This window comes from Phasianus colchicus, chromosome 1 (genome assembly GCF_987193195.1).
Source record: "Phasianus colchicus chromosome 1, bPhaCol1.hap1.1, whole genome shotgun sequence".
Taxonomy (NCBI): domain Eukaryota; kingdom Metazoa; phylum Chordata; class Aves; order Galliformes; family Phasianidae; genus Phasianus; species Phasianus colchicus.
This window is the reverse complement of record NC_143436.1, coordinates 60,238,379-60,266,045: the sequence shown is the minus strand read 5'-3', so window position 1 is coordinate 60,266,045 and position 27,667 is coordinate 60,238,379. Positions and strand designations below refer to the sequence as shown.

The window sequence follows — 27,667 nt, the reverse complement described above, 5'->3', positions numbered from 1 at the left end:
GGCACGGCAAGACCGCAGCACTGGTCACAGGGAACGACTTGGCTGATGTAAACAGAGCCCAGCTGGGCCAAAAGTCTGGGGTCGTGCAAGAGGCAAAATAAATGTCTTGAGCATTTTCTGCACCACATCCAAGATGGATGGTTTTGCGAGGGAGGCAGAGGACACACATGGCATTACCTGTAGCATAGGCTCATCATCACACATTCAGAAGTGTGACTGTGATTCAGCCCTGCTGTTTAAGTTGTTTACACAACCTTGCATGAGCCATCAAAAACAAGCTGTGCTTAAGGCAACACAAATCCTCTAGCCATCCGTTCAGTTAGCACTGCAGCTCCAGAAATTTAACAATTACCCATCCTTCTAACTTCAGCAGAAACCCATGTGTGCAAACAAATTTCTTTTCAGCAGAAGAGAGCATGCCATGAGATTCTGCATGACAAATTCAACTCGTCACCTATCTAGCATTCTGTATGACCAGATATGTTTGTGTACAACCTCAAATACTCAAGATACTCAAAACACAGTATTTTTCTTCTGTACATTTTCTCTGAAAACACAAGCATCCCTGCCCATGGCAAGGGGTTAGAACTGGGTGATCTGTAAGGTCTCTTCCAACCTAAGCCATTCTGTGATTTTATGATTCTCTGAAAAGCAGTGGAAACAGTGCTGGCACTCAAGGACCAGAGCTCAGGTTTGTGCTGGACTTCCTTCAGTGAGCTCAGCAAGTATGTGGAAGTCAAAACACACACACATACACATCAGTGAGTGCTGCTGGAAATGCCTTCTTTTTACATGGAAGAAGGATGAGGCATTACAAGAAACAATGCTCATGTTTCCCCATGCTTTAAATTGCTAGCAGCTCTTTACAGATGAGCATTATACCACTACTCCTGGCCTTTTTTCTATGGCACTTCTATCCCACTAAAGCACTCAGGTGTGGCAAGTGAAGTGTCAGAACAGTGGTATGACCTGGCTCAATCATGGAGATGCCCTCAAGAACAACTGTCTGGTGCTATCACATCAGCCTCCATCCTTCTTACTCTGTAATCCTTCAGGATCTCAAACAACGCTTCACAATAAGCTCTCCATAGCCAGGCTGTTGTTTCCTACAGAGTACCTGCCCTTAGTTCACATTCCAAGCTCACCTGCTATGCTTGTGCACAGTATTAATTTTGTGTATTTATTACTATTTGTCATAAAATGCTAATTGAAAAGAAGGAACATTGCTCAGCAACTGCAAGAGAATTCGTCTGTCCCTTGCATCAACTGTACTTGGTTGGTCAATAATTTAAAACAAACAAAAAGAAATAAAGTACCAAAGAATTTAACATATCTGTTATTAGCACTAGCTCTACTGCTATAAATACCCCTAGAGAAGACAAAATCAGAAGCCCAGGAGAACTTGTGCATTTTTCATTGTCTTTTACTCAAAACACACACAAAAGTTTTGTAAATCAAAAAGGTAACTCTAAATTTGAATGCAGGCTGAAGAGAATGTTTGATCCTACTTAACCTTTGCAAAATCAAAGCTGGTGAAGATCTCTACGTTATACTACAGAATTAAAATAATGATCTAGAAAAATCAAATTGTGTACCTCATATCTTGTATCAGGGAAACCCTCAAAGTAGGCAAAGTAATTCCTGTATCAGACTTCCGTCTTTCTGTTCCAACAGCAACTACAGTGGAAAAAATATGTGAAATTAATACAAAGTTATTGGAATGGTCTGCAGTGCACTTGTTTTATATGAAGCTGAAAGCAATCCTAAGTTGCTGGTAACTGCAGTGTCTCTGTGCATTAACACTATCCTAAAAAAGTATGTAGAAGAAAAGAGACTTACTAGCTATTCCTTCCTAACTCCAGCACTGAAGTTGGGGATATAAAAAGCTTCCTTTTACTGTATGTGAAATACATTAACAGAAATCTATACAGTGATGGCTTTTATTAGTAGTATGTTTTAATGGAAAACTCACAACTGAGAAGGATGTGATAAAATTAAGCTACAGTTGCACACTAGATGTTAAGAATGCCATGCATTTCTGTGCTCCACTCCTCTGATCAAACCGCTTTGTGGTGAAACATTTTGCTCTCAGGAATTTGTGCCTGCCAGTCAGATTGCTTAGTGCATTACTCACTGAAGCTTATTAAAAACTCTTAGTGAGTGAGACTAATTTATCCATTGATGTGTCTTTAAGGACTGATCATAGAAATTCCCCTCTGCAGAACATGAAGGATTTCAGTCCTTGGAAGATGACCCACGAAGTTCAGAGACCGTTACTACAATGTGCTGCAGCAGCCATGGGGCAGGGAGATCTCAAGGTCATCAGAAAACCATCTTCTCTCACAACACTGAAGTAATTTGGTGATTGTAAAAGGCCAAAACGAAGCATAAACCGGGTGCCTAGATTAGTGGATGGAGATTAATTACACAGCTGCTGAACTGTACCATCCACCAAAGATATATTGAACATGGAGTTACACTGCAATTTGAGAGACAGATTATTCTCGGTGAAAGAAAAATGTCAGCTGTCTGAGCTGTATCTCCATGGCTTCAGCTATTTCAGTAATAATCTACAAAATCACTACTTCTCACATCTTACTCAATGATGGATAATAGGGAATGGAGGTACTGAATGATTTTCAGATGGCAATAGTAAGTATCCTCATTTCCCTCCAACAACATCGATCTATTTTGTCCAGACATCAAGACAGTTTCATAATGATTATGAAAGGCCTCAAAATGTAAATTTGGTATTAGCAAGCAAATACACTGAAAATCTCATATGGACTTCATGTGGTTGCACTCTTCCTCACAGGCCTGAGTTCACTCACTGCTATGGATCCATGAGAGGTGAATTGCTGGGTACTCACCTGGGGACTCTGCACTATGTTCTTGCTTTTCTTCTCTCTCCTGGTACTGAAGTAAATGGGACCACAAAGCAGATTTCCCCTGAAAATTGAAAATGAAGAGGCTGTAAATAAAATGGCCAGTAGAAAAGATACCAATGAATGCAACAAAATAACGGGATGGCATTTCAGTGGGCTTCAAGTTCAGCAGTGACAGTCATTACATTTTTTTTGGGCCGTAAGGCCTTAGGAAGAGAATGAGATGGTCACACTGAGTTGAAAGAAAAGAAACCAAACATCTATTTGACAATATCACTGCAATTTCCAGAGCTGTTTTGCCAAAATAAACCCTCTCAGAAAACAAGAACCAACTTGTTCTGTTGGTTCTGACTGAGCCCAAAGATATCTTTATGCTGAAATGACTACCAGCTTAGAAGGTACAGGAGGCATTCAGTATTTGCTAAAGTCTTGTACAAACAGAGCCCTGAGTTTCTAATTACCAACCTGCTTGACCTGCAGACCATGACTCCAGATTCTTTCTAGCAGATCACAGAGACTAGCAATCAATGTGTTTTCCTCCAGTCCTGTAATATTGGCTTCTCCATGTCCCAGCTCAACTGCTTCGTGGCCCATTTTCTCTACCAGCATACGTTTAGTCTAAGAAATAAGGAAAATAATAATAATAAAAATCTAAAAGGCTTATAAAAATGTTATTTCCAAGGGACAGAATTTATAAATCACTTTACTAAAACATTCTTGCAGTAGGCAATATAGAGACCATAGCTAATGGCCTGGCTTGAGAAATCTCAAATCCCTTCTACAGAGACTGTGAATTAAAAAAGAATAATTAAAATAACACATTTGTATTATTAATCCATATTGCCCTGTTTCTATCGCATTTATCTGTTGTCCTATTCCTACATTGCTGATTTATTACTGGCCACTATCAGACAGAACACAGAGCTATATATTTTCAGTCTTATTTAGTATCTGCTGTTGTTCTTGTCATGGGAAACAAAGCTTAAAATTCAGGTAATGCATTATACCACCAACTGTGACTGTCAAAAGAAATTATATTTCAATGGATATGAAAGCTTCTTTAATATTAGAAACTGGTATACTACGTTAGTTCTGCATAAGTAACATGCACAATTTGCACATGCTGAACATATCCCTCTGACATAGAGTCTCAACCTCATTATGTTTAGGCTACCTTTAAATATCAACAATTAAAGGAAATCCTCCCTAAGATATCTGATCATCCTGATTCTCCTTCCTGTTCTTTTTACTCTTCCCATCAATTCTGACTGTATAAACGGAAGAGTGATAACACATTTTTTTCTTTTTTTTAGCAGATGAGAAATATATAACACAAAAGAATATCCACCTTGTAAGCAGCCCGTTAAACCAACAGACCAACACTGTTTCAGCTGTGAAGGACTTTCAGGATACAACCTGCAGATGCTATTTACGTTCAGCATAAGCAACTGGATGAGAGAGCAGAGAGAGAGGGGAGGATGTACCTTCATGCGACATTCCTTCAGCAACCCTTCCACAAATTTCGAGTTGGTCTGAGCAATCACAGCCGGAGAGAGGTCCGAGAGTTTGGGCTGCCTCAAATTTTTTCCTAAACTCCTCGCCTCCTGCATGTATTTCTAAAAATAAACAGAATAATTTTAGATATTACAAGTTGGAGAGATTCTCCTCATCCTAATCCTAGGCAAGCAGATGCTGGTGAAAAGGAATGAGCTACTGTTAATCTAGTAACAACAACATGATTTGTCTGATGCTTAAGTGTTGGGCTGGAGAAGTGGAACATTCCCTTATGACAACAGGAAAAGCAAGATATTTTCCAGTGTAGAACTGAACAATCAGTGTTGTCTGGTGAACTGTGCTGTTAGCCACTAACACAAAGTTAGGCACACCAAGTGTATAAAAGCGTGATACCTTCATCCAGCAACAAAGCCAAAGTACCAAGCAAAATGTTTTTCCATTGTTATTTGATCTTCACTAATAAATAAATTTAAAGCTATTTGGTTAATTTGTTGACTAGACTGTACAGGAATGGAAGAAAACCTTCGAAAAGAAGCAGAAGTGAACCTAGTCAAGGAGAAAAATTTATCCCATTACTTTGCATTTGGATAGTTCATGTGGGAAAAATTAGACTTGATTTTATTCTCAATTAACTTCTTAATTACAACTGAAGCTCATTTTAAGTAAAACTGACATTTTGCATCATTCTTCTTTTTACTGTGGGGGTTGTAACGAAGAAGTATGGACAAAAAAATGTCATGCTCTTTAAAATAAGATCCAAGCTATAATTAAAGACTTTTAAACCTTTTTGCTCCACTGCCTTGTTGTTCTGGAGTTGGGTTTCATTTGTTTGGTTGTTGAACAAAAAACCCAAGCCCATCAAGAAGTGTCATCTCCCCCTACCATCAGTGAGAGGACCAGATGCTGAGCAAAGCTAAGAAGTTGGCCACATTTAGGTGTGCAAGTGGGAAGTTCATCAAAAGGTCATCTGAACACTATCAGTAGTTTCTGTTAATAAAATAATAGGATGTTGCCAAATAAAATAGTCTTGAAACATTGTGCTCAAAGCCTGATGTTGAAATGCTCAACTTTTGTGCAAGACCTGTGAATTTCCAAATGTCTTTATCACGTTAAAGCTGCCTCTCTGGGGAGATGGTGGGTGACAACAACCATTTGTTCTTCCCTCAAAAGGACAAGAACCACTTCACATCAGTCTTACAGGTCGGACAAGAAAGAAGGGTTCTATCACAGAAGTTGTGATCAGTTAGTTAGTTAAGTGCTCAGCTAAGTAATTACAGTTCCACTGATACTGTAAGGACATGGAAATAGTTGAAAAACGATATGGGAATAAAAATCATAGCTGATGAAAGCACGTTATTCAGCAAGCAATCTCATAAGTGACTTCCATCTAATTCAATGCAAAAATTAGCAGTGAGAACAGTGAAAAAGTAATACAGGGAATATGTAAATAGAAAATCTAATGTTTCTTTCTAAGGGCAAAGGGATAAATAAAACGCAAAGTGCGGTTATAGTCTGAAGAGTACAAAAAAAAAGATAACCTCATTTTATTCATAGAATGTCTTATTATTAATAAAAAAGAAATCAATAAACTTTCATGAGTTCAACAAAAGAATGAATATGAGATGAGAGGACCAACAGAATGCTCTCTGCCTGTTCGACACACACCACCACCTTCCTCCATGTTGGGATGTGAAGACTCAGCAGTCAAAACAATGCTTTTTGGATTTGACATCCTAAGCTAATTGCCAGCTGAGCAACACAGGAAAAAAGGAAGCAAAGCAAAATCCCCATCTTTTGGTCTCAGAACTGTCATGTTTGCCAGGGAGTTGGCAAACATGGAAGCCAAGAGCTGTTTTCCAGCTACTTTTCTGATTATAACCACACTTCCAAGCACTACAGGGATGTGATCCTACTCTACGAGAAAGGGAGAGGTTTGGGATGCAGCACAGACAGTGGTTCCTTACACTACAACCTCAAATGCAGCTTTCAACAAGAAAAACTAAAACGTACCAGGCAGCATTCAGAGAAGGATTTTTTAGGAGGCCGTGCAGGAGGGGGCGGCCCCTGGTCCCACTCCCAGAAGGCCATTGAGTTCTGGCGAAGCAAAAGCTCCTCCGAGGGCTAAGAGGAGACAGATGCCCCGATGGCAGAATAGCCAGAAAGAGAAACAAAGCAAAAGAAGCATGCATATGATCCACAGCCGAAAAGAAGAAAGTAAATACATGACAAAGTACTGAAAAGGCTCTGCTGAGATAAACTCACAAGGCAAAGTTTCAAATATACTTGCAAAGTCATCCTAGCAGAAATGACAGCAAACATCCACAAATGCTGTTTTGCTGTGTTTCCATGAAACACCAGAGGAAGCTGCGATTCAGGAGTCAGTTGTTATTTGAGTTTTATAGTGCAAATGCCAACACTGGTCAGCATTATTCAGCAAGCCTTACTGCAAAACAGCACGAATGTTATAGTTTTGCTAATGACATATGAAAGAAGCACATGGGTATCAGTGGAAAAATATGGCAGAAAATATTTAATGAATGACATGAAACTGAAAAGATGGGACAGAAATGCATGCATGCGACTGACATTTAGAAGATGTGTGGGAGTGCCCAAGCTTCAGGCCCAAAAAGGACCCTGAAGTCTTAACCTTTCAAATAGGCTTACTCCTGTCAGTAACTTACGTAAAGGCTAAAAAAAAAAAAAAACAGAAAAAAATCCTTGAAAAAAGAAAAAAAAGGAGTCCTGCCTCACTCACTGACATTTATTCAGGAACTTGGCTTTTCCAGAGACCTTTACCCTGGGCAGAGCTCACAGCTGCACCGAGACAGGCATCAGAGCTCTGCTCTCCCTGTGCAGTTATACAACAGGGGTCTATATCAGCAAACAGACCATTTTCCTGATGACAAAGGGACTGTTTTATTCCAAAAGAATGGAAGCGTATCATCTGTGCTGTGTGCTTTGAAGTTGTACAGCATACATAAACATTGGCAATGAGCAGCACTTAAATAGCAAGAGACCTACACAAACCTTGAGGTAGCAACAGTATTGCCTGAAGCCCAAACGTTACCTTGGGGATGAACATCTTGTGCCACTCACTGATGCCACCTACCTCCCTCAAGTCATTGTCCAGCCCGATGTGTTCTGAGTGCTGCCGGAGGCGATCTTTCCTCCGCTGTGTGGTGGCACTGCGACTGGCCCAGCGGCTGGGAAGGCAGAGAGAGAGAGGAGACGTGAGTGGAATGAGTGGGAAGGGAACACCACTTCTCCCACTTGGGGAGAAGAGAAAGTGCAAACTTGGATGCTGCAGTGGATGTTGGTGCAAGCTGGTGTCCCCAGTCCCTGTGGGAAACCACAGGGTGGATGACGGGCCACCACTCAACCCTGTGACCTGCTGGAGACCTGCCTGCTGCCTGCTAGCGTGCTCATAGTTGACTGCAAGTGGAGCATTCCCTACCACAGATTCCCCTTGCAGCACTGGTGCCAACACTAGGGAAATGGCTGTTTAGTCCCCTGCAATGCCCTTTTTTGTTGTATTTGCTAAGATTTGACAGAAACTGTCTGTATGAACAAACGAAATGTTTTGAGTAACATCTTCTAAAGTGTTTCTTCTCTTGTGAGGTTTCTGTGGTACTTCCACAGCAGGAAATAATCCAGAGAACCTTGTCACCATGATTGTAAAGATGAGAGGGAATAGCCTCAAGGTGCACCAACGAATGTTCAGGTTGAGTATTAGGAAAAACTTGTCAGAAGGAGTTGTGCTGCAGTGGCACAGGCTGCCCAAGGAGGTGGTGGAGTCACCATTTCTGGAGGTGTTCAGTAACCGTGTGGATGTGGCACTGAGGGACGTGGGCAGTGAGCAGGATGGGGATGAGCTGATGGTTGGACTAGGTGAGCTTAGAGGTCTTTTCCAACCTTAGTGATTCTATGACTCTGTGATTCCACTATGATACTGGGAGCACCTATGTCTAAAGGATTTAAAGAGAACTGACATTCCTGGGATTAATCATGTTGCTGCCTTCACCGTGCCTGTTTTTTTTGTTTGTTTGTTTGTTTTTTGGTTTTATTTTCCCATGAGATTTCTAAATAGTGCACAAAAATTCTATTTTTGCTATGTCTTAGTTTATGTCCAATTCAATTTTTTTTTCTCATCTTAAGCTATTGTTTAAAGCAGATACTTGGTAACCAGTTTATAAACTGAGCAACCTTAGGATTCCCAAATGTCCAAGCTTCCTTATGCCAGACAATGTAACAAAAACCAAGATAACACTGTGCCAATGAATTTACAATCTCAAGCGATTGCTGGGTTTCTAAAAATATCATAGCATTCTGTCAAATCCTTGAAACAAAAATGTTCAACTAGTGCAGAAAATAAATAAGCTAATACATTATTTATAGATGAAAACCAAAATAACATGATATAACCTATCAAGCACTAAAAATAAGCACACAAATGCTACATGTTCGGAATAATGACTGTGGTTGCATTTATTAAAATAAAATATATTTTCAAATATAGTGAAAATAATAACAGCCTTTAAGCTCTTCAGCCTGCTCACAAAGACCCTGTGCTCAGAAGTTCCAGAGAGAAAAACAGCGCGTACTCATGGAGCCTCTCCACACAGGAGACCCCTAATCCACCCATTTCCATGTGCATCCCAAATAAGAGCATATGCAAGAAGGATCTGAGACCTGAGCTACCCAGGCAAGGCTTCTGTCTAGCAACACATATGTGGGTGTAAACCTGGAGGAAGAAGTCCTTGCCTGGAGCTGGTCTTGGGTTGTGACATGGCTGACAAGGCCCTGGAGGCACAGCAGAGCAACCTGGCCCATGGAAAATCCATGCTTGACCCAGAATCACAGAATCACAGAATCACAGAATGACCTGGGTTGGAGGGGACCTCAAGGATCATGTAGTTCCAACCCCCCTGCCTAGCAGGGCCACCAAACATACACCTTTACTAGATCAGGTTGCCCAGAGCCTCGTCCAACCTGGTCTTGAACACCTCCAAGGACGGGGCATCCACAACATCCCTGGGCAGCCTGTTCCAGGACCTAACCACCCTCCTAGTAAAAAACTTCCCCCTAACATCCAACCTAAATCTTCCCTCTTTTAACTTAAAACCATTTCCCCGTGTCCTGCTATTATCAGCCCTTATGAAGAGTTTACTCCCCTCCTGGGAGTAAGTTCCCTTCAGATATTGAAAGGCTGCAATGAGGTCGCCCCGCAACCTTCTCTTCTCCAGGCTGAACAAATCCAACTCCCTCAGCCTGTCCTCATAGGGGAGGTGCTCCAGCCCCCTGATCATCTTCGTGGCCCTCCTCTGGACCCTTTCCAAAATCTCCATGTCTTTTTTGTACTGAGGGCTCCACACCTGAACACAGTACTCCAGATGGGGCCTCACAAGAGCAGAGTAGAGAGGGACAATCACCTCCCTATCCCTGCTGACCACCCCTCTCCTGATGGAGCCCAGGATCCCATTTGCTTTCCGGGCTGCCAGAGCGCACTGCTGGCTCATGTTAAGTTTCTCATCTATCAGGACCCCTAGGTCTTTCTCTGCCGAGCTGCTCTCAAGGACAACTCCCCCCAGCCTGTACAGGTGCCTGGGGTTCTTCCGGCCCAAGTGCAAAACCTTGCACTTTGCCTTATTGAACCTCATTAGGTTCACCCGAGCCCAGCTTTCCAGCCTGTCAAGGTCCCTCTGAATGGCCTCCATTCCCTCCACCGTATCGACTGCACCACTCAGCTTGGTGTCATCAGCAAACTTGCTGAGGGTGCACTCCATTCCCTCATCGATGTCATTAATAAAGATGTTAAAGAGCACCGGTCCCAAGACAGACCCTTGAGGGACACCGCTCGTTACCGGCCTCCACCTGGACATAGAGCCATTGACCACCACCCTCTGTCTGCGGCCTTTCAACCAATTGCTTATCCATCTAGTTGTCCACCCGTCAAATCCACTTCCCTCCAGTTTGGAGATGAGGATGTGATGGGGGACCATGTCAAAGGCCTTGCTCAGGTCCAGGTAAATGACATCAGTTGCCTTCCCTTCGTCCACCAATGCCGTCACTCCATCATAGAAGGCCACAAGATTAGTTAAGCATGACCTTCCCCTGGTGAAGCCATGCTGGCTATCTAGGATCACGTGCTCGTTCTTTATGTGATCAAGCATATTGTCCAGGAGGATCTGTTCCATAATCTTCCCAGGCACGGAGGTGAGACTCACCGGCCTGTAGTTACCCGGGTCCTCCCTGCTCCCCTTCTTGTAAATGGGAGTGACGTGACCCTTCCTCCAATCGTCCGGGACCTCACCTGACAGCCACGACTTCTCAAATATGATGGAGAGCGGCTCAGCAACCACCTCAGCCAGCTCCTTCAGGACCCTGGGATGCACGCCATCTGGCCCCATAGACTTATACTCATTCAGTCTAAGGAGGCACTCTCGGACTTGCTCAACCCTTACAGTGGGGAGGGATTTACCTCCTTGGTCCCCACATAGAGGTATGGGGGTGCAAGACTTAGGGACGTGAAAAAGACTAGAATCCTGGCCACCAGTGAAGACCGAGGACCCCTGGTCATCTGAGCCCTGCTGCTTCCAAACAACAAGGCATGTGCCTAACTATCCCCACCAATTGCTCTAGTGAGGCAATCGAAGACCACATTTTGGCTGACTGGGTCAAAAAAGCTTAAAAAATAAAATAAAATAAAAAATAGGAACTGACATTTTTATGGTCAGAAATAAAGTGTCTTTCCACTTTCCAAATACCATCAAGAAAACAAGTACGGAGTAAGAAATAAACATCTGGGTCTGCATGTAATTATGGTTCAGCTCTTCACCAACCCATATGACAAGGAATTTATTTTTAGAGCCCTGTAGCCTCAAGTCTCTGGTAACTAAATAGGTGTCTGAACAGGAGACATTTATACCTTCTCAGAGGAATGCACTGCTGACATAAGTGTCTTTTCACCTCCTCAGAAATCTTAAAAATATGCAGCCTACGACTTTAATTAATCATCACTTTTTTTTTTTTTTTTTGTAAAAGAAACACCCAACGCCTTATTAGATGCCTGAGAGTGGAAGAAAACTGCTTTTTGTTCATCTCAGCAAGTTGAAATATAACAAAAACTCAACACCCAGAAACAGAGGATAGCAGATGCAGAATTGACTTTGTTTACCTGGCTCTAGATACCTTCCATTTAATGTTAGTTAATACCATGCTTACATTTCAGATCATAGAATTTTGATAATTGAAATTTATGTTATAAATCATATACCATCTATTATCACATTTTTCTGCTCTGATTCATATTATGCATTCTGATTTGATCCCTTTCCAGCAGCTTTCCTGCTGTTACGGAACGATTTAAGAACTGCTATGACGTCCTTTGAGAGAACACGTCTCACTGAAGGTGAAGGCAGAACAAAACCTACAGAATAATTACGAGTAATGCACCATCATTAAAGCATTTTTAGTTAATTCCTGCCAGCTGGGAGAGCGCACAGAACATTCTCCAGATTATTAGTCAGAACTGTTTGAACATTTTCAGCATACAAGCGGAAAGATCATTAGCCCTTTATGAAGAAGTGATGGCTACTCATTAGGTGGGGCAATGACACGTATGGCGAGCTGCATGTCCCCATGTCCCCAAGCACCAGGTGAGGGAAGGGAAGCTACTGGGTACTGAGTAAGGTCTGTGCACTCGGATGCTGCTCTGAATCTCTCCAGGAGATTTGGTGAAGATCTAACAGCAGATAAGCAGCATTAATCAGCTAAATCTTTTAAAGCCTTTTCTTTACTGGGCCACACAGAATTTTCCGGAAATAATGCTTAAATATCAAAAGAACCACTCGCTCTGCCCCTCATCAGCACAGATCACACTTTATATTACTCCTCCTCACCCTTCAGCCACTCCAAGTATTCCGAAAGGAAGCCCTCACCACCTCCTCTAGGGCTGCTGAAATCCCATGTGAGGTATTTCAGTTATTCCCTGCAGCAAAGGTGTTGTTCCAAGCACCAGCTCAGGTGCTGTGGCGCATGCTGCCTACATGGAACAGGGAGAGAAAGCTCTTTCTGGCAGTCTGTCCTTATCTCCTGATGCCCATATCCAAAGATAAACATGCTTCACCTTCAGGGACTGTTAAAAAGGAGTGCTGTTTAGAAGAGGGATGTGGGAAGACTGCGTGCTGTTTAATACAGAGAAATAAAACAAAAGGCTCTTCAACAAGAAGAGCCTTCAATATGAAGGCTGTAAGGTCAACAGTGAAATCGGTATTGTTTGATGCCAAATTAGACCCAACAAGCATAGTAGCAGGTTTACAAGGGGTGGAGGATCTGTAAAGATGGCACTTGTACACACCACTTAACCTGTGATGCTTGATTTCTGTAATAAATGGAAATACAGTCAGCATCAAAGTGGAACTGTCAGAAACCAGTCTAGCAAAACAGCAGCCTGGACGTGCTGAGCTGCAACCGTGCGTTCATCTCTCCATCTCCTGCTACCCCTTACCCCCCCACATTCTAAAGGCTGTCTAGGCACATTATGTGAGACGAAGTGATTGTGAAGGGTGGCACCCACACTACAATCTTCTGCAAGCAACAGTGGGAACAATCAGCCAGGGTCACCCTCAGACCTGATCAGCTACTGCCCAAAGTGCACGCTGGTTGCAAACTTGAGACAGCAGCACTGCCCAGGGGAGAGGAACAGTAAAGAGATGAGAGGTACAGGGTTTGGCACACATATTTCCCTGTAAACTTTAAGTCTGCATAGTTATCATAAAATGATACATTAACTGAAAGAAATTAATTGTTCTTTTACTGCCTCACACAGGTTGAGCCAAGAATCAGCATGCAAAAAAGCACCCGTTCAGTTCTAAGTTCCCACAGCACAGTTCCTATTTCAGAAACTGTTTTTAAGCACAGATTGTCAAAGCTGTTCACATTTTGTTCTCAAAAATGAATGTATTTGAACACAAGCAGTTAGCATTTCCACTGCACCTGTGATGCATCGGTGATCATCAAATGGTTTAAAGTTGAGAGAGGGAAGATTTAGGTTGGATGTCAAGGAAAGTTCTTTACCAAGAGAGTGGTGAGGTGCTGGAACAGGCTGCCCAGAGAGGCTGTGGATGCCCCATTACTGGAAGTGTTCAAGGCCAGATTGGATGGGGCCATGGGCAGCCTGGTCTAGTATTAAAAGTGGAAGTTGGTGGCTCTGCCTGTGGTAGGGGGGTTGGAGCTTCATGATCCTTGAGGTTTCTTCCAACCCAGGCCATTCTGTGATTCTGTGGTATGTGGCTTTTACAGATAAATACTGACACAGCCATGAAGTCAGCAAAACACAGCACAGGGACAAAAACTTGGAGAAAGCAATCACATATTCTGAAATCTATACTATGGATAACATATTACATATGTAATTCCTGAGGTTAGGAGGCCAACTCCAGAGGGATTTCTGCTTGAAGACTTGTGTTGTGTCATCTTTTGAGGATTGCTGCAGGTAACAAGGGACACAGAGGACAGATAAAAGCACTAAGTTCACAGGATGCCAGAGAACAAAGGGAAAGGACTCAGAAGAGGGATGTGGCCAAGAAAGGGAAAATGCACAGGGCATGGATAAAGAAGACGGAAAAAAATGAGCTAAAATGAAGAGGAAGGCCAAAAAAAAAAAAAAAAGATAATTTAAGACATTTTGTAATACTGTAACAAAGCAAAACCTTCATAAAAGAAAGGAAGGAAGGAAGGAAAGGAAGGAAGGAAAGGAAGGAAGGAAGGAAGGAAGGAAGGAAGGAAGGAAGGAAGGAAGGAAGGAAGGAAGGAAGGAAGGAAGGAAAGAAAGAAAGAAAGAAAGAAAGAAAGAAAGAAAGAAAGAAAGAAAGAAAGAAAGAAAGAAAGAAAGAAAGGAAGAAAGGAAGAAAGAAAGAAAGAAAGAAAGGAAGAAAGAAAGGAAGAAAGGAAGAAAGGAAGGAAGAAAGAACAAGAAGTTCAGGAAAAAATCATTTCAGTTGCTCTCTGCGAGCATTTGCTACAAATTGCCAGCATGCTAATATACTCCCATGCCTGACATGCAATCAGTGTTTTCCTCTGCAATATTTAATCTCATTTATCAAGCTTCTTAGTACAAATTAAGTTACAATGTAATCAATTAGATTGAAAACACAGCTTGCTTCATTGTTCTAATTCTGCACTGTAAGCATATACACCATAATTTAACAATTAGCTAATCAAAAACCATGAAGTGTTTACTCCGCTTGCCTTTTTGTCATTCAAATTCCTTTCCTGAATCGTTGCAAATGTATCAGCCAGTGGAGTACCAGCTCCAATTTTAAAAGCCTGGCAGAAAATGCATGCAGGGAAGGAATAGGGGAAAACAGAAACCACAATATTGTGGTGCTGGTGTTCAAAAAAGGGAAGGATCACACTGGAAATGCTGCTCTTTTCTAGGCTAGCAGACAAACTGCCCAAATGATTGCAGCCTGTTTCCTCCCAGGATGCTTTCTAGGAAGACTTCTGCAAAAGTTGCTGCTTTAGAAGGCCACAGCATCGTGGACAGGATGTTGCTGAACCCAGAGGAAGCTGCAGATGCTGCCTGTGGATTTAGAAAAATTTCCCATGATGTGGGGGATGTATCAAAGGCAATGGGTGCAGAATGAGTCCCTCTAGCAGGACATTGATAGCTGATGTGAAAACGGACCGAGTTCTGTTTTCTGTTTTTTTTCATTGTTTGTTTGTTTCCTTAATTGCGGTTGGCTGGGATGAAGTGCTCTTTTCCTTATTGAAAAATATATTTATTTAAACAAATATTTGGATACAGTAGTTACCACCTTTCAAAAAGTTAAGATCTACATATTCTGCAGTCGAAGTCTTTCCATGTTCTGTAAGTTCTGATAAAAAAAGATGGTTAGAAACGTATTTCTGGGAGCTTGTTCTTCAATTATATGGAGGGTTGCTGCCTTTTTTTGCTAACTTTTCATTTCTTTTCAGTAAGATTGAGTTTGGAGTTAATGTCAGTGAGGTTTCCACTCCGCTGAGCAAGACATTTCCTAACCAGCCAGGGAAAGAGGTACCCAACATCCCTAATGACACCAAGCAGGCACCAGCCGTCTGAATGAGCTGGCCAGAATGGTAGCTCATGCAACAGGAGCTGCCCTGCCAACCTGCAAGTGAGCAAGCAGATAATGCTGGCTAGGGCTACAGGAGCACAGGTCCACCCCCCGTCCAGTCGTCTAAAGGACATCATGGCAGAAGAGGAGGCAATGACAGAAGTGGGGCAAATCACACTGCTGAGCATGGCCGCGGGCTGACAGATGAAACGTTATTAGACTTCATTTTATGACAGACCTCAATGTTTTAACTCTTCTACATGGTAATGTGACCAACATTTGTTCCCAGCTGCATTTAGGTGGAAGCGATCCAAGATGACTGCCAGCCCTCCCTCTGTTCCCAAGCCCTGCTTTCCATGGCCTACAAGTGAGAGCCAAACTCTTCCTCTTCCAAACAAAGTTTCCGCCTGTCCGAGCAACGGGTTGTCTGGGATCACATATAGGGCCTAGGACTAAAGGCACTAAAAATGTTTGTTCTGTGCATTATATTCCTGACTTTCATATAATCCATTACACATATAACAGCACAGTAACAGAGGTACCTTCAGCGCTCTGCCTTGATGCAGGAAGGGAAGATCTAGACAACATTATGAGCACACACGTTAACTCTAACTGAAGTGCATGGGGATACAGATGGAATGTTCTCTTCCCCCAAGCCCATACTCAAAGGCTGAGTTCTGTGTGCAAATATGACATATCCCCAAGAAGCACACACTGGGATATTCAAATTAATGGAAGGCTACAGTTCGATTGATTTTGTGGTCAAAAGAATTATGCTGTATTTGTGGAGAGCAGGAAAAGGCTATCTATTTTATCCGTGGGTGTAAATTCAGCAGAATTACATGTCTTAAATGAGAGAGAAAGAGAGTCCTCTCAGCTGCTCACATAAAATGCCAGGAAGCTGAAAGATGTAAACAGATGGTCTTGAGATTTTCCAATTACAAAGCTTTTTGGCAATATATGACTGGAGGAACTCCAAGCATTTGTCACTTTGACATCACTTTGCAGTAAGTAATGGGATTTTGGTATTTACAAATTCTGAAACATGCTGTAATTTGAAGAGCAGAACCTGCTACCTACATCAAAATTACCACTTAAGGAGTTAAACTCCCATTTTAGAGTAGGCACAAATCTAACAGAAGCATCTCAGAAGGTGCGAGAAGGCTGTTTTTAGTTTAATGATTATTCAATGAGAAATTCAATGAGATACTGTGACAGAGCCTGAACATATAAATGACTTTGAGGAGGCTGGGAATGCTCATGCTATCGCTGATACTCTAAAACTGAAACTTAGCATAAGGATAAAAGATAGACTGCTAAACACAGCATCTCCCAGAAGCTGAAGATATCTTTGATTTCTCTAAAGAACATTACTTGTAAACTTCTTTCTTGGCTTGCAATGAGGCTACAAACAAAGAATCCTTTAATTTTTGTGGGTGTTAACTCGAAAACTAATTGCACTTCTTTAAACATTCAGTGCTCATGGATATCTTAATTTATGATTTGCAAGTCTTTCGTATAACAGGCTATTAAAATAGGATTAGCTAGCACTGGGGGGCACAAAAGGTATATAAATAGAACTGAGTGGGCACCTCACAGAGGAGCATGCTGTTTTCTGGAATGAGATAGCTTTCAAAATCTGAACAATCATAACTTCGGGAGCTCTTGGATTTATCTGTGCTCCATCTTGATGTAACATTGAAACTGGAAGTTAGGGCCTGAGCTTGTCAGTTTGTAAGTAAAAATCACTGATGCACAAATATTCAGGTTTTGAAGTAGGAGGGGAAATAATCTTCTTCCTGGGTTTTGGAGGAAGGAAAAGAAAGTAACTTAAAGCGCTTACTCTCCATTATATCTATATTAAAGTCATGTTGATTAGTTGCTACAGGTTCTCACTTTATATTAGTCAAATTAACTACATAATGATATGATTGATTCTACAGCTATAGGTATCCCCTACCTTCTGATCAAAGCACAGTACAGAACCTCACTGGATTCAGAAGAGTAACCCAGATGCAGAACCTCATACTCTCCATCCTCAAGGAGTTATTTTTTCCAGGTTATTTCAGTCTGGAAACTGAATGAGCTATAAAAATCTTTGGGGCATATAATGACAGGTAAAGGAAAAGAGAGGAACAGAGTGGACACTACTTTCATTCAGCATGTCAAAATTTCTTTCAGAAACTGAATTATTTATTGGGTTTCCAAATAATCCCCTTCAGTGCAAAATAGAAAACTAATTATAAATTTATTATGACAATGATAAAACTAAGAATATGTATGAGAAGACATGGTGTTTACTACTAAAACAGAAAATAGTACTTAGAAACCACCCAAAGTTTGGACTGCTGTCAATTGATGTGGATCTTTCAGAACAGAAACCTGCTTTCAAATTCAGAAAATAAGAAGTGTGCTTACTTGTTATTGGTAGGTCCTGTTGCTAAGACATCTGATTGCAGCTTTGGGAAAAATCCTTGTTCATATTTCCCTTGGCCAATCTTCATATCAAGTAAATGCGGGTGGATGGCCGTGTGATCGATCTTCATCAGCCGCTGCTCAATGGACTGGGCTGTAAGTTAGACCCATATGTCAACAATCATGTTATCCAGCTACCCTAAGACTACAACAGAAGTAGGCACGCTCTCATCCCAAGTTAAGTCTCTAAGAAGTTAAACACTCATTTTAGTCCCTGAAATCTATCGCTTACAAAAGTGTTACTGTGTTATTTGGGTTTTAGTTTCCATACCACACACCAGTGGTGCTGAGACAAACAAGTTAGGTGGTAGAGCTGGGGAATGGGATGTATTATTTGCTGACAAGGGCAGTGCAAGCTTCCCTGTAGCTTGGTGTTTGGCCTCATTGCCTCTCTGTGTGGACAGCTGGGGCCTGATGGGACAGGAGCAGCTCCCTGCAAGGGCTGGGCACCTCACTTGGCCAGAGAAATGCTTCCTTGGACAGACATGCTGGGGCGATACCGGAATTTAACAAACGCCTGGCACTAAAACTATCCTTCTCCTGAGAGAGGAGGTGCCAGCACTGATGACAGGCCTTCAAAAAGCAGGACAGCTAGCAAGGCCTGAGGGATGAGCAGGGCAAGGGAGCTGAGCAGACATTTGGACAGGCCAGAGGCTATGAAAAGGGCAGAGAGGGCTCCATGGAAACCCCTCTGAGGCCAGCAGAGTTTTGTCATGATGTGGCCTGAGGGTTTCACCTCAGCTCTCTGGCAGAATGCAAATCAAACCCATCAGCCTCTCAACACTGTGTCAGAAGAGCTTCTAACAGAGTGGGGAGAGGGGGTGAGTGGGGGAGATCTGCAGTGAATTAACAACTTCAGTATTCAGCTCTCTCAGCCCATCCATTAATGGGCAGAGCCATTCTTTCAGCATGTCATGACTGTGAATATAAATGCAAGATGGGGAAGCTAAATCCGTTTTCCATTTGTCAAGAACAACAAAGAATTCATTTCCTATTTTATACAACTGTGACCGAGAAGAAACTGTCATAAGATTTACACACATTATCATCAGAAACTCAGGAGCTTTTCTCCTCCTAAGAAAAGTCTCTCTGCATGGTTTTATTTTGGAGATAAGGACTGGGTAGTGAGGGACAGAGGGTTTGGGGGGGTTTCAAAAACAGTGGGTTAAACAAACGAGTGCTGATGCTGGGCTCATGTGTGCCTGAGTGGTAAATATGAAATAAACTGGCATTACTATCAGCTTGCTGCATTTCAAGAGACAGAAAATGAGGCTCCGGTGCCACAATATCTACCAAAACTAGACGCCGAATAGACAGGCAACCTGCAAATTAGAATTGTTTTTAAAGAGAAAGGGTTAATCAAAGATAGAATTTCTTTCACATATGTAACAGGCAAGATGTTCTCAATAAATCAGAAAATGAACAAAAAAACCCAAAAGAAATGCGCTTGCCTCAGCTCATTAATTTGTGTCCCAATGAATTGTAGAGTAAAATTTTTCTGCATTACTTGGAAATTAAATAAAGACTCACACAGTAAGAAACTGGAGTATAATTTGAAAAATGTGTCCTGTGAGTATAGCAGCACACAGTATGTCGTTTGCTAACACTGAACATCTATTGCAGGAGCCACAAAATGTGCCATGTACAATTATGTCCCCAACACCCCCTGCTGCTCTAGTCAAATGGCCTAAGCCAAAAATTGTCCTTTTTATGGAAAGGGGGAGATGAGGTGCCAAGGCTTGGTGTGGCTGGTGCTGGTCCCACTTGTGCAGTAAAGGGAAGCCCTGCCATGGACAGACGTGAGCTGCCTGGAAGGGGATGAAGTGAGCTTCCTCCTGGGACTTGGCTGGGATTATTAAATGCACAAAGGGGCTTGAAGGAAAGACGGGGGCTTCTGGTGTCTTTAGTGTGTAAAAGCCCACTGAAGATTTTGCCTAAGGAAATAATGACATTGAAGAGTGCTGCTCAGGCAGCTTGAAGTTCAGCACTCAGATGACTGAGGACCTGTATCTCCTTGTGGCTGACACTGTACTTATTTATTCGCCATCTGAACTTACCTGCTTCCTTCAGAGTGCTGCATTTCTGATAATTGGATGTCCGCAGTGCAGGGGCCCTTACATTATATAGCCTTATTTTCTCAATTCGAGAGTCAAAAACTCGCAGAAAAGGGTCCTTCTCTTCCCACTGGGAAATTATCTTGTTGTCTATGAAGGTTGCAAACATCTGTGTCTCAATGAAGTGCGATAGGAATGGGAGGTAAGGCTCAGGTTGGTCCGAGAGGAAGGAAGCCTGAAATACAGAGCAGAGCATCAGTGCCACACTCATGCCATGCCTTGACATTTTGAGCTATCCTACAGCGAACTGGTGCAGCAGCCATCAGGGAGGCTTGAGCAAGGCTTCCCCACCACAAAAACACCCCTCAGAGAGGATGGAATACAGCTACAGAAGTGTTTGTCTCATGCATCACCCCTTTGGTCACTACTGTGAGGAAGGAGCTTTGGGACAGCTCAGGTAATTGGAATACAGAGCTGCTGAAGGAGTACCTGTGCTGCCAGCTTTTTCAAAGAAGTCTGATGGCCACTGCCTACAGGTTTCAACCATACACAACCTGTCTGTGCCTCTGGTCTGCACATACCTGCTTGCTCACAGAGCTGCCATGTGTATATGGAGGTGCTCAATGCAATTCAGCTCATGTTCTTTTGTGAAATTAAATGGGGGAATTATTCTTGAAATTCCAATTAAAATTGAGCGTGTGCCTAAATCTCTTGAGTTTTGAAAACTCTCACCTTAAAAGCCCACTTTATTGTACAAGTACTAGCAGAGCCTGCATAAACAAATTCCTGCTTCTGAATGCTACTCTGCTCAACACCTAAGTACAAACAACACCAAGAAAAGATATGGCAGCTTTTCTTTATTTTTTTCAATGGTCAAAAGCTGACTGAAATCAATATTTAGTCTATTCCTCACCATTTATCCCTCTGACATTCTCCTTAGAGTAGGACTTGTACCTATAAAAGCTGATAGCTAAAAGCATTATCTACTTTGAAAAATCATTCAGAAATAATAATTGTGCAAAAATTCCTCATTCCTTGCTAACTCACAGTCTACTTATTTCCCCATTTCTGATCTCACCTGTTTTTTCACTCTTGTGTACGCACTGTAGTGAAGCCATAACAGTACTCTACTGACATAATAACATGATAATCTTCTGCAGAACTAGACTACATGTTAACAAAAAGCCCTACTGTGCGATTAGGAAACAAGAAACACAGAAAAGTGGATTCTCTATTTGTCTTCTGTGTGTGCCTCTCCTATCAACAAAGGAAAAGAAAAGGAAAAAAGAGTTGCTTTTCCATTGCTGCTGTTCAGAAAACCCACAGGACAGCCCCATCAGCCAGGCAGCAGGGCTGGTACCCACCAGGACAGCTTGAGTGGCTCAGTGGACCCACACCAATTTACTTTGGCAGACAGCCTGGTACCGTGTAATCAAAGCAAATGAATCTCTCGAGGAGGCAGACAAAGAAAGGAGGATTAAAGAGTATCTAGGCTACATATACTTAATATAGCTATTGTCCCACACTTCCCAAAAGCACTTTCAGGTGTCAAAATAAATACAGAGCAATCTTTACTTTGTCGAAGTTCTGCATTTGTTCCCTGTTGGTCAGCCACGACTCCAGATCGGGGGCAGCCTGGATGACGAATGCCTCGTAGTCTGCAAATAGTTGTGTGAAGCGGTTGGCAAACACCTCACGGAGCTGCACGTTCAGTTTGTAATCCCTCAGCTCCACTTCCTCACACTGCAACTTTATATCCTTCTCTTTTTCTGCAAGTGGAGCTGTGATGGTCATCTTCTCCATCGTCACCCCCGTCCTCTTGGCAAGAGCTTGCAGGCGGGCGATGGTTTCGTTGCCTTTCAGCAGCTCGTACATGTTGAGGGCATTGCTAGGGATGTTCCCATTCTTTTTGTCGTTCACCAAGTCACTAAGGACCAGGTTCTTGAGTTTGGTGGCACTGTCACTGCAGTGCAGGTTGCCCTCCGGAGGGATCCCAAACTGCAGGAGGACCTCGGAGATTTCCTGGATGAACTCCAGCTTGTTGGGAAACTGGGGGAATTCCTCTGGCAGCTCGATGAAATGGTTATCAATGTCCACGAAGCACAAGTTTGCCTGAAACAAGAAGAAGGGTTATGGAATAGACATTCAGCACTGAATTTGCTTCTCTAAGTAGTCCTGTTTCCCCAGAAGGTTTCCAGTCAGAGGGTAAGAGCACATATTTGCGAGAGACCTAGTGTGTCTGAAATCACTAAGAGTGACTTCAGTAAAGTTGAGGACCAAGTGGATGACAGTGATTTAATATTTGAGTAAAGCCTCCTTGGTTCATTCTCCTGGGATTCACGGATCCTAAGCTTGCTGTTGCAAAGCCTCCACATCCCCTCCCAGGACAGCTAGGGGTGTAGCAGCAGTTGGGATGCGCAGCACCACTTCCCAGCTTGTGTAAGCACGAGCTGTGTAAATCACTGCATCCCAAGGCTGTGTTCATTTTTTTATCAGGAGCCTCTGTAGGAATCTCTGTAATTACTGAGGAACAAGGATTTAACCAAGAAAGATGATGATGGAGTGACGATACACAAGAGGGTCCCATGCAAATCCTTAAATCCTTTGGGGTCATAGAATCATAGCATCATAGAATGGCCTGGGTTGAAAAGAATCTCAAAGATCATCTAGTTTCAACCCCCTGCTATGTGCAGGGTCGCCAACCACCAGACCAGGCTGCCCAGAGCCACATCCAGCCTGGCCTTGAACGCCTCCAGGGATGGGGCATCCACAACCTCCTTGGGCAACCTGTTCCAGTGTGTCACCACCCTCTGAGTGAAAAAATCATGATAAAGATCATGCCTGACTACACCCTGTTCAAGTGGGACCAAGCCCAATTTCCCCACACCCCTCATCCCTCTGCTTCTAGCTTTTAATCTTGGAAACCGCTCAGCCTGAGATATAAACAGAATGCTCTCAGACAGCTTTTCTGTGCATGGAGATGGATCTCAGCCCATAAGATTAAAGCTAAGCGGAGACATGAATTTAGCAGAGCAGATTCAAGCAGTCAGGGGGGAGGGAAGCACCCTACATGAAAATTAATTACATTGCAAGTGCACCCTTAGGAATAATAGCAGGAGGAAAATCTGTAACTGATCTTCTGAACTGTGGCTTACATCTGAAATTCACTGAGTGCACCATGCTGAGTAAAATGTTAAAGCGACTCAGATTCCCAGGGAACTGAGCTCTGATGGGTTTCACCCCAGCTGCAGGCACTGGCGGGGCAGCAGGAACAGGTCTGTGTTAGTCTGACTCAGCCACTGCCCCGGCTCCTCTGGCTTCTCTAAGGCACGTTGCCTGCTTTCTGCTTCTCACAAAACCCTGCAGGATAACCTGCAGATTTTGTGAATGAAAAGGATTTGTTTTCCTCCTTTTCTGAAAAAGTTAATTTTCAACAGGGCAATATATTCCATGGCAAACACAGTTATAATGTTTTGCATATTTCAGGGATGTGTTTGACATTCATAGCACTTTGCATGAATACTTAAGGGGTATTAGGATTCATTTGGCATAAGTGTCCCTTCAGCTTAGTTTTTCATACAAAATTAGGACTGTACAAAGAAAAGCATTCCTTCATACAAAACAATTTGCTTTACTTAACTGCACAGCCATTAAAGAGTTGTGGATGTGTCGCTCCTGTTCCTTAGCTCAGGGACTGCCTTCTTATCTACATCAATATTTCATTTCAAAGGCTTTTTAATTTCAGCTCTGCATATCATTTACAAAATTTGAAAAATGAGACTCGGATTCAGAAAACCCTTGGGGAATTGGTGTCACTTCTTTCTTCAGAAACATCTGATGATTAAAGTTAATGCAGAGAGATTAGTAACCTTAAGACAGCACGATGGCCAGTTGTTAGAATTTTTATCTCTGACATACAAATGTTTTATATTTAGACCGAGAGCTTGACAAGCCAGCCTCTGGCCTGACGAATAAAGGATTGATAAAGCAAACAGTGCTTCATCATGGCTTGTATGTTGAAGGATTATTTTTTAATTGTCTAGAGGAATTCAAGATTCAAGATTTCCCCAATCAATATGTCTCCTTTTCTTCTCCCACATTTACTGGACCTATGATTTCCGTAAATGCTGGACTGTTCTTTTTTACCCAATTATTAAACATTGTCACAGGGTGCTTCTTCACGCCCCGCACTTACTTACTGTTCTCTCACTGGAAATATTCAATTTGTTATTCTGGTGATACTGCAAGCCTTAAATTCTAATTTAAGGAAAATGACAGCTTAATCTGCTAACTAAAAGCACATGACTAATAACTTAATACAGTAATTACGTAACATTAACATGGTTTTACTAAAAAGCATAGCTAGATACCAGCTTCATTTCCAAGGCTGTATAAATTTCATGTAATTGGGCCACTGCATTGAAGAGGTAAGATCTGATTTGTATTGTTACATGCTACCTAAGCCAAAAATCTGTCATCTCCACCCAACACCTGAAATAAACCTTAATTAAAAACCACATTACCTTTGCTCTGTGTTTATCCATCAACTTCCACACATAAGCTCACCCTCTTGCACATACTCCTTTGCTGATGCTCCCACTGCCCGCTCAGTAGGATTGCCCATTGCAAGCTCCTGCTTCCAGGAGAGGTCCCTGCACAAAGTTGGGTGCTGCAGTGCTGAAGATGTGAGATGTTGCAGCCATGCAAGATGTTACTCTTAGTGTTCTCCCTCATTTTAAGAAGAAACCCAAGTTAAAAGATACAGCTTGCTCAAGAGATGGACCCTAAAGCTGTCACCATTTGGAAGATGGAGCAGGCTAGCAATATCCCAGAGATTTTGCAGTGGTCAAGTTAAAACAAGAAGCAGTTTTGAACACTGTAGTCAAATTCCATGTAGGAAAATCTCCATTTCACTCTACCACCAGTGACCTCAACACAGTCAGTCAGAGGACAACCTCTCCTTGTTTTGTTTATTTTTTTCCTCTAGGGAAAGAGTGGTAGACAAGAAGATCTTATTCCAAAAAGACATTGCTGGAGTGAGCTTCTATGTGGGTCACAGACACAATATTACTGCAACTTTGGTTTACTTGAGGCCAGGAAACTGGTCTGGTAGTAGACCTTGACCCAGTCTGGAATGCGTGGGTTCACATGTGGGTGGGACAAGGCGGTATAATTGCGGGTACAAAACAGGACATGTTTGTTGAAAGGCTGACAGGGAAAACTTCATTGCTTCTAGCTATTGCACCTGAGAACCACTTTCGTAAAGACCATCCCAAATGAAATGCTCCTTAGCTCTGGGCCAATAGAACTGTGACATAAACAAAGAATAACAAAACATGGTGAAGTGAGTGATGTAGGGCCAGTAGAGAAACTTGTCACAGAAAGAAACAGAAGAATTTAGAAGCCATGATTAGCTGCACCTGCTAAATTCAGAAGCACACAAAGCAACAGCATGGAGCTGTGTCAGGAGTGAGGCAGCTGGGTGTTAGGAAAAGTTTCTGCACCAGAGGGTGGTGAGCATGGAACAGGCTGCCCTGTGGGCATGTGGGGGCAGTGGGCATGGCCTCAAGCAGCTGCAGTTCAAGAAGCATTTCGACTGCTGTCAGACTTAGGGCTTGATTTTGGGTAGTCCCATATGGATCTGGACACGGTGGTCTTTGTGGGTCCCTTCCAACTTGGGAAATTCTATGATTCTATGAAGATAGAATCATATATAGAATAGAATTTCTCCCCTCCATTTCTCTCCTGTTGGAAAACAGAGCTTCTATGGAAAGTCTTCACAGTACCAGAGACACTTCCTAGCACAGGGCCTGGTATTTTCCAGCAGGGATTCACACAAACACCAGTTATGTACTTCTGAACAGCACCCCAAGTGCAAAGACCTACCTCCTGTGGCAGCTCCAGCTTGGAGCGGTCGGTTCCCTCCTTGGATTGCAGCCCCATCAGGTAGGGAACCGGAGCGTCCAGAAAATGCAGGAGGGAGGCAGGAAGGATGGGAACATACACGTGCTGCCACTGAAATGGGAACAGCAGCGTCGTGATCCCCTCTGCAACTGTCATCAGGCGCTGGTAATCTAGGTGGGGGGAAAGAGAGAGACATTGGATTACCCTCCTGCCTTCCACTTCTGGAATCTGGTTTACAAGGACAGCAGTGACGACACAGAATTCGTATTTGTATGTAGGATGCTCTTTTGAAGATAAGACGGTACTGAAGTATTTAAAAGCCTAAAGCATTACTTAATTCATCAAAACTCATTACCCCCAGGAAGAAACTGCTGAACATAAATATTCATATCTTATCTAGATCTATTCCATCATTAAATTCATTTATTAAAAAGATACAAAAAAAAATTCTCTAAAGCACATTAGATATATAATACTCTGATTCTATAAAAGGAGTACGTTTTACAAGGAAAAGGAGAAGAAAGGAAGCGAACTTCAAGGAAACACTGCAGTGAGGTTTTCTCACTTGCTCTTGCCAGCCTCTTTCTGCTGTACTTGCTGCTATTTCCAAGGCTGAGTGCATTTTCTCACAGGGTGAGAGGCTCACCCTGCTTACATTCCAGCAGACGCTGATAGTCCCCAAGTATACAAAAGGACTGTTTTAAAAAGAAATCCAAAGAGAAGATGAAGGGAAATTCAGTTCTTAACACATTGCATATAGTTAGCATTTTATATTGTATTGTTTTCCCAAATTTGTATTTAGTAGTTATTCCTTTGTAGTGTCATGGTGCAAGTAAACCCGCTGTGTGCTATCTTTCAAATTGAAATTTCATTAGGTCCAACTAAGCCACAAGAATATTTTATATTTCAGCTTTTGGATGAGAGCAGATTATTTTTCAAATATTCAGCTAGCAAGATGTAATTCCACTATCTACTTATTAACACAAATGAGAGAACTGAATCGAGAACATAGTAAGTTAAATAAATAAATCAATAAATAAATCACACATTTGTATTAAAGAGATGGCCATCCTTATGGTAAAACTCAGACCGCAAATGAGCCATCTGGAAACAAGTAAAAACACTTGGGTCCAGTAAACTGTTAAAGGCTGTGAAACCAACTGATTGCTTCTGCTCTGTGTTACAGTATGTTCTGCATTAACAACTCCCCCTAAATTTTTAAGAGTACAGAAGTACATTGAGGTCCTTAGAAGCATTAAATAATCACAAAGAAGCAGCATGTCTCATTTATCACCACTGGCTAAAGGCAGGAACACTGCCCTGTGCTATCACAAATAGATTGTTGTTCCTATTTTCCTACAGCCCCACTGCCTGCTTTTCTGTGGTTAGGATCCCAGCCTTCCCATTCCTGAACAACTCAGCCTGACTTTCTGGCAGACATCAGTGTCAGCTGAAGTGCTGTTATCTGACCCTGCTCTGCTTTTAGGAGGTTGCTGGGAAGATGCACTTGAATAAATATGTAAATTAAAACAACAAATTGCATAATCCTTTCCCCTTCCTGCTAGCACCTCTCTGCGGAAAACCAGCCTCTATCTGCAGGTCAGCTGGCAGGGCAAAAACATTTTTCATCTTGTCCTGCTAATAGCCAATCATTCAGCCTTCAAAACCATTTTCATACATACAAGTCAGTCTCAAGGTTACACCTCAAAATCACTCCCAGCTGCAGAACGGCCATTTA

The 27,667-nt window shown here is 42.4% G+C and overlaps 1 protein-coding gene across 3 annotated transcripts in view; it reads right to left on the bottom strand.

Annotated features, from left to right (window-relative positions):
* Positions 1 to 27,667, bottom strand: part of DENND5B (DENN domain containing 5B) — a 113,239-nt gene that overhangs the window by 17,539 nt on the left and 68,033 nt on the right. For 2 of the 3 annotated variants that reach the window (XM_090144788.1, XM_031589833.2), the window contains 9 exons: positions 25,912 to 26,099; positions 21,601 to 22,137; positions 20,029 to 20,260; positions 17,915 to 18,065; positions 7,510 to 7,603; positions 4,370 to 4,501; positions 3,351 to 3,503; positions 2,871 to 2,949; positions 1,596 to 1,677 (listed from right to left, as the gene is read on the bottom strand). In XM_090144788.1, coding sequence (XP_090000914.1) covers positions 1,596 to 1,677; positions 2,871 to 2,949; positions 3,351 to 3,503; positions 4,370 to 4,501; positions 7,510 to 7,603; positions 17,915 to 18,065; positions 20,029 to 20,260; positions 21,601 to 22,137; positions 25,912 to 26,099 — 1,648 coding nt within the window. Of the gene's footprint in view, positions 1 to 1,595; positions 1,678 to 2,870; positions 2,950 to 3,350; positions 3,504 to 4,369; positions 4,502 to 6,410; positions 6,522 to 7,509; positions 7,604 to 17,914; positions 18,066 to 20,028; positions 20,261 to 21,600; positions 22,138 to 25,911; positions 26,100 to 27,667 lie in introns of all 3 variants that reach the window. The other variant, XM_090144802.1, reaches the window with a different exon arrangement.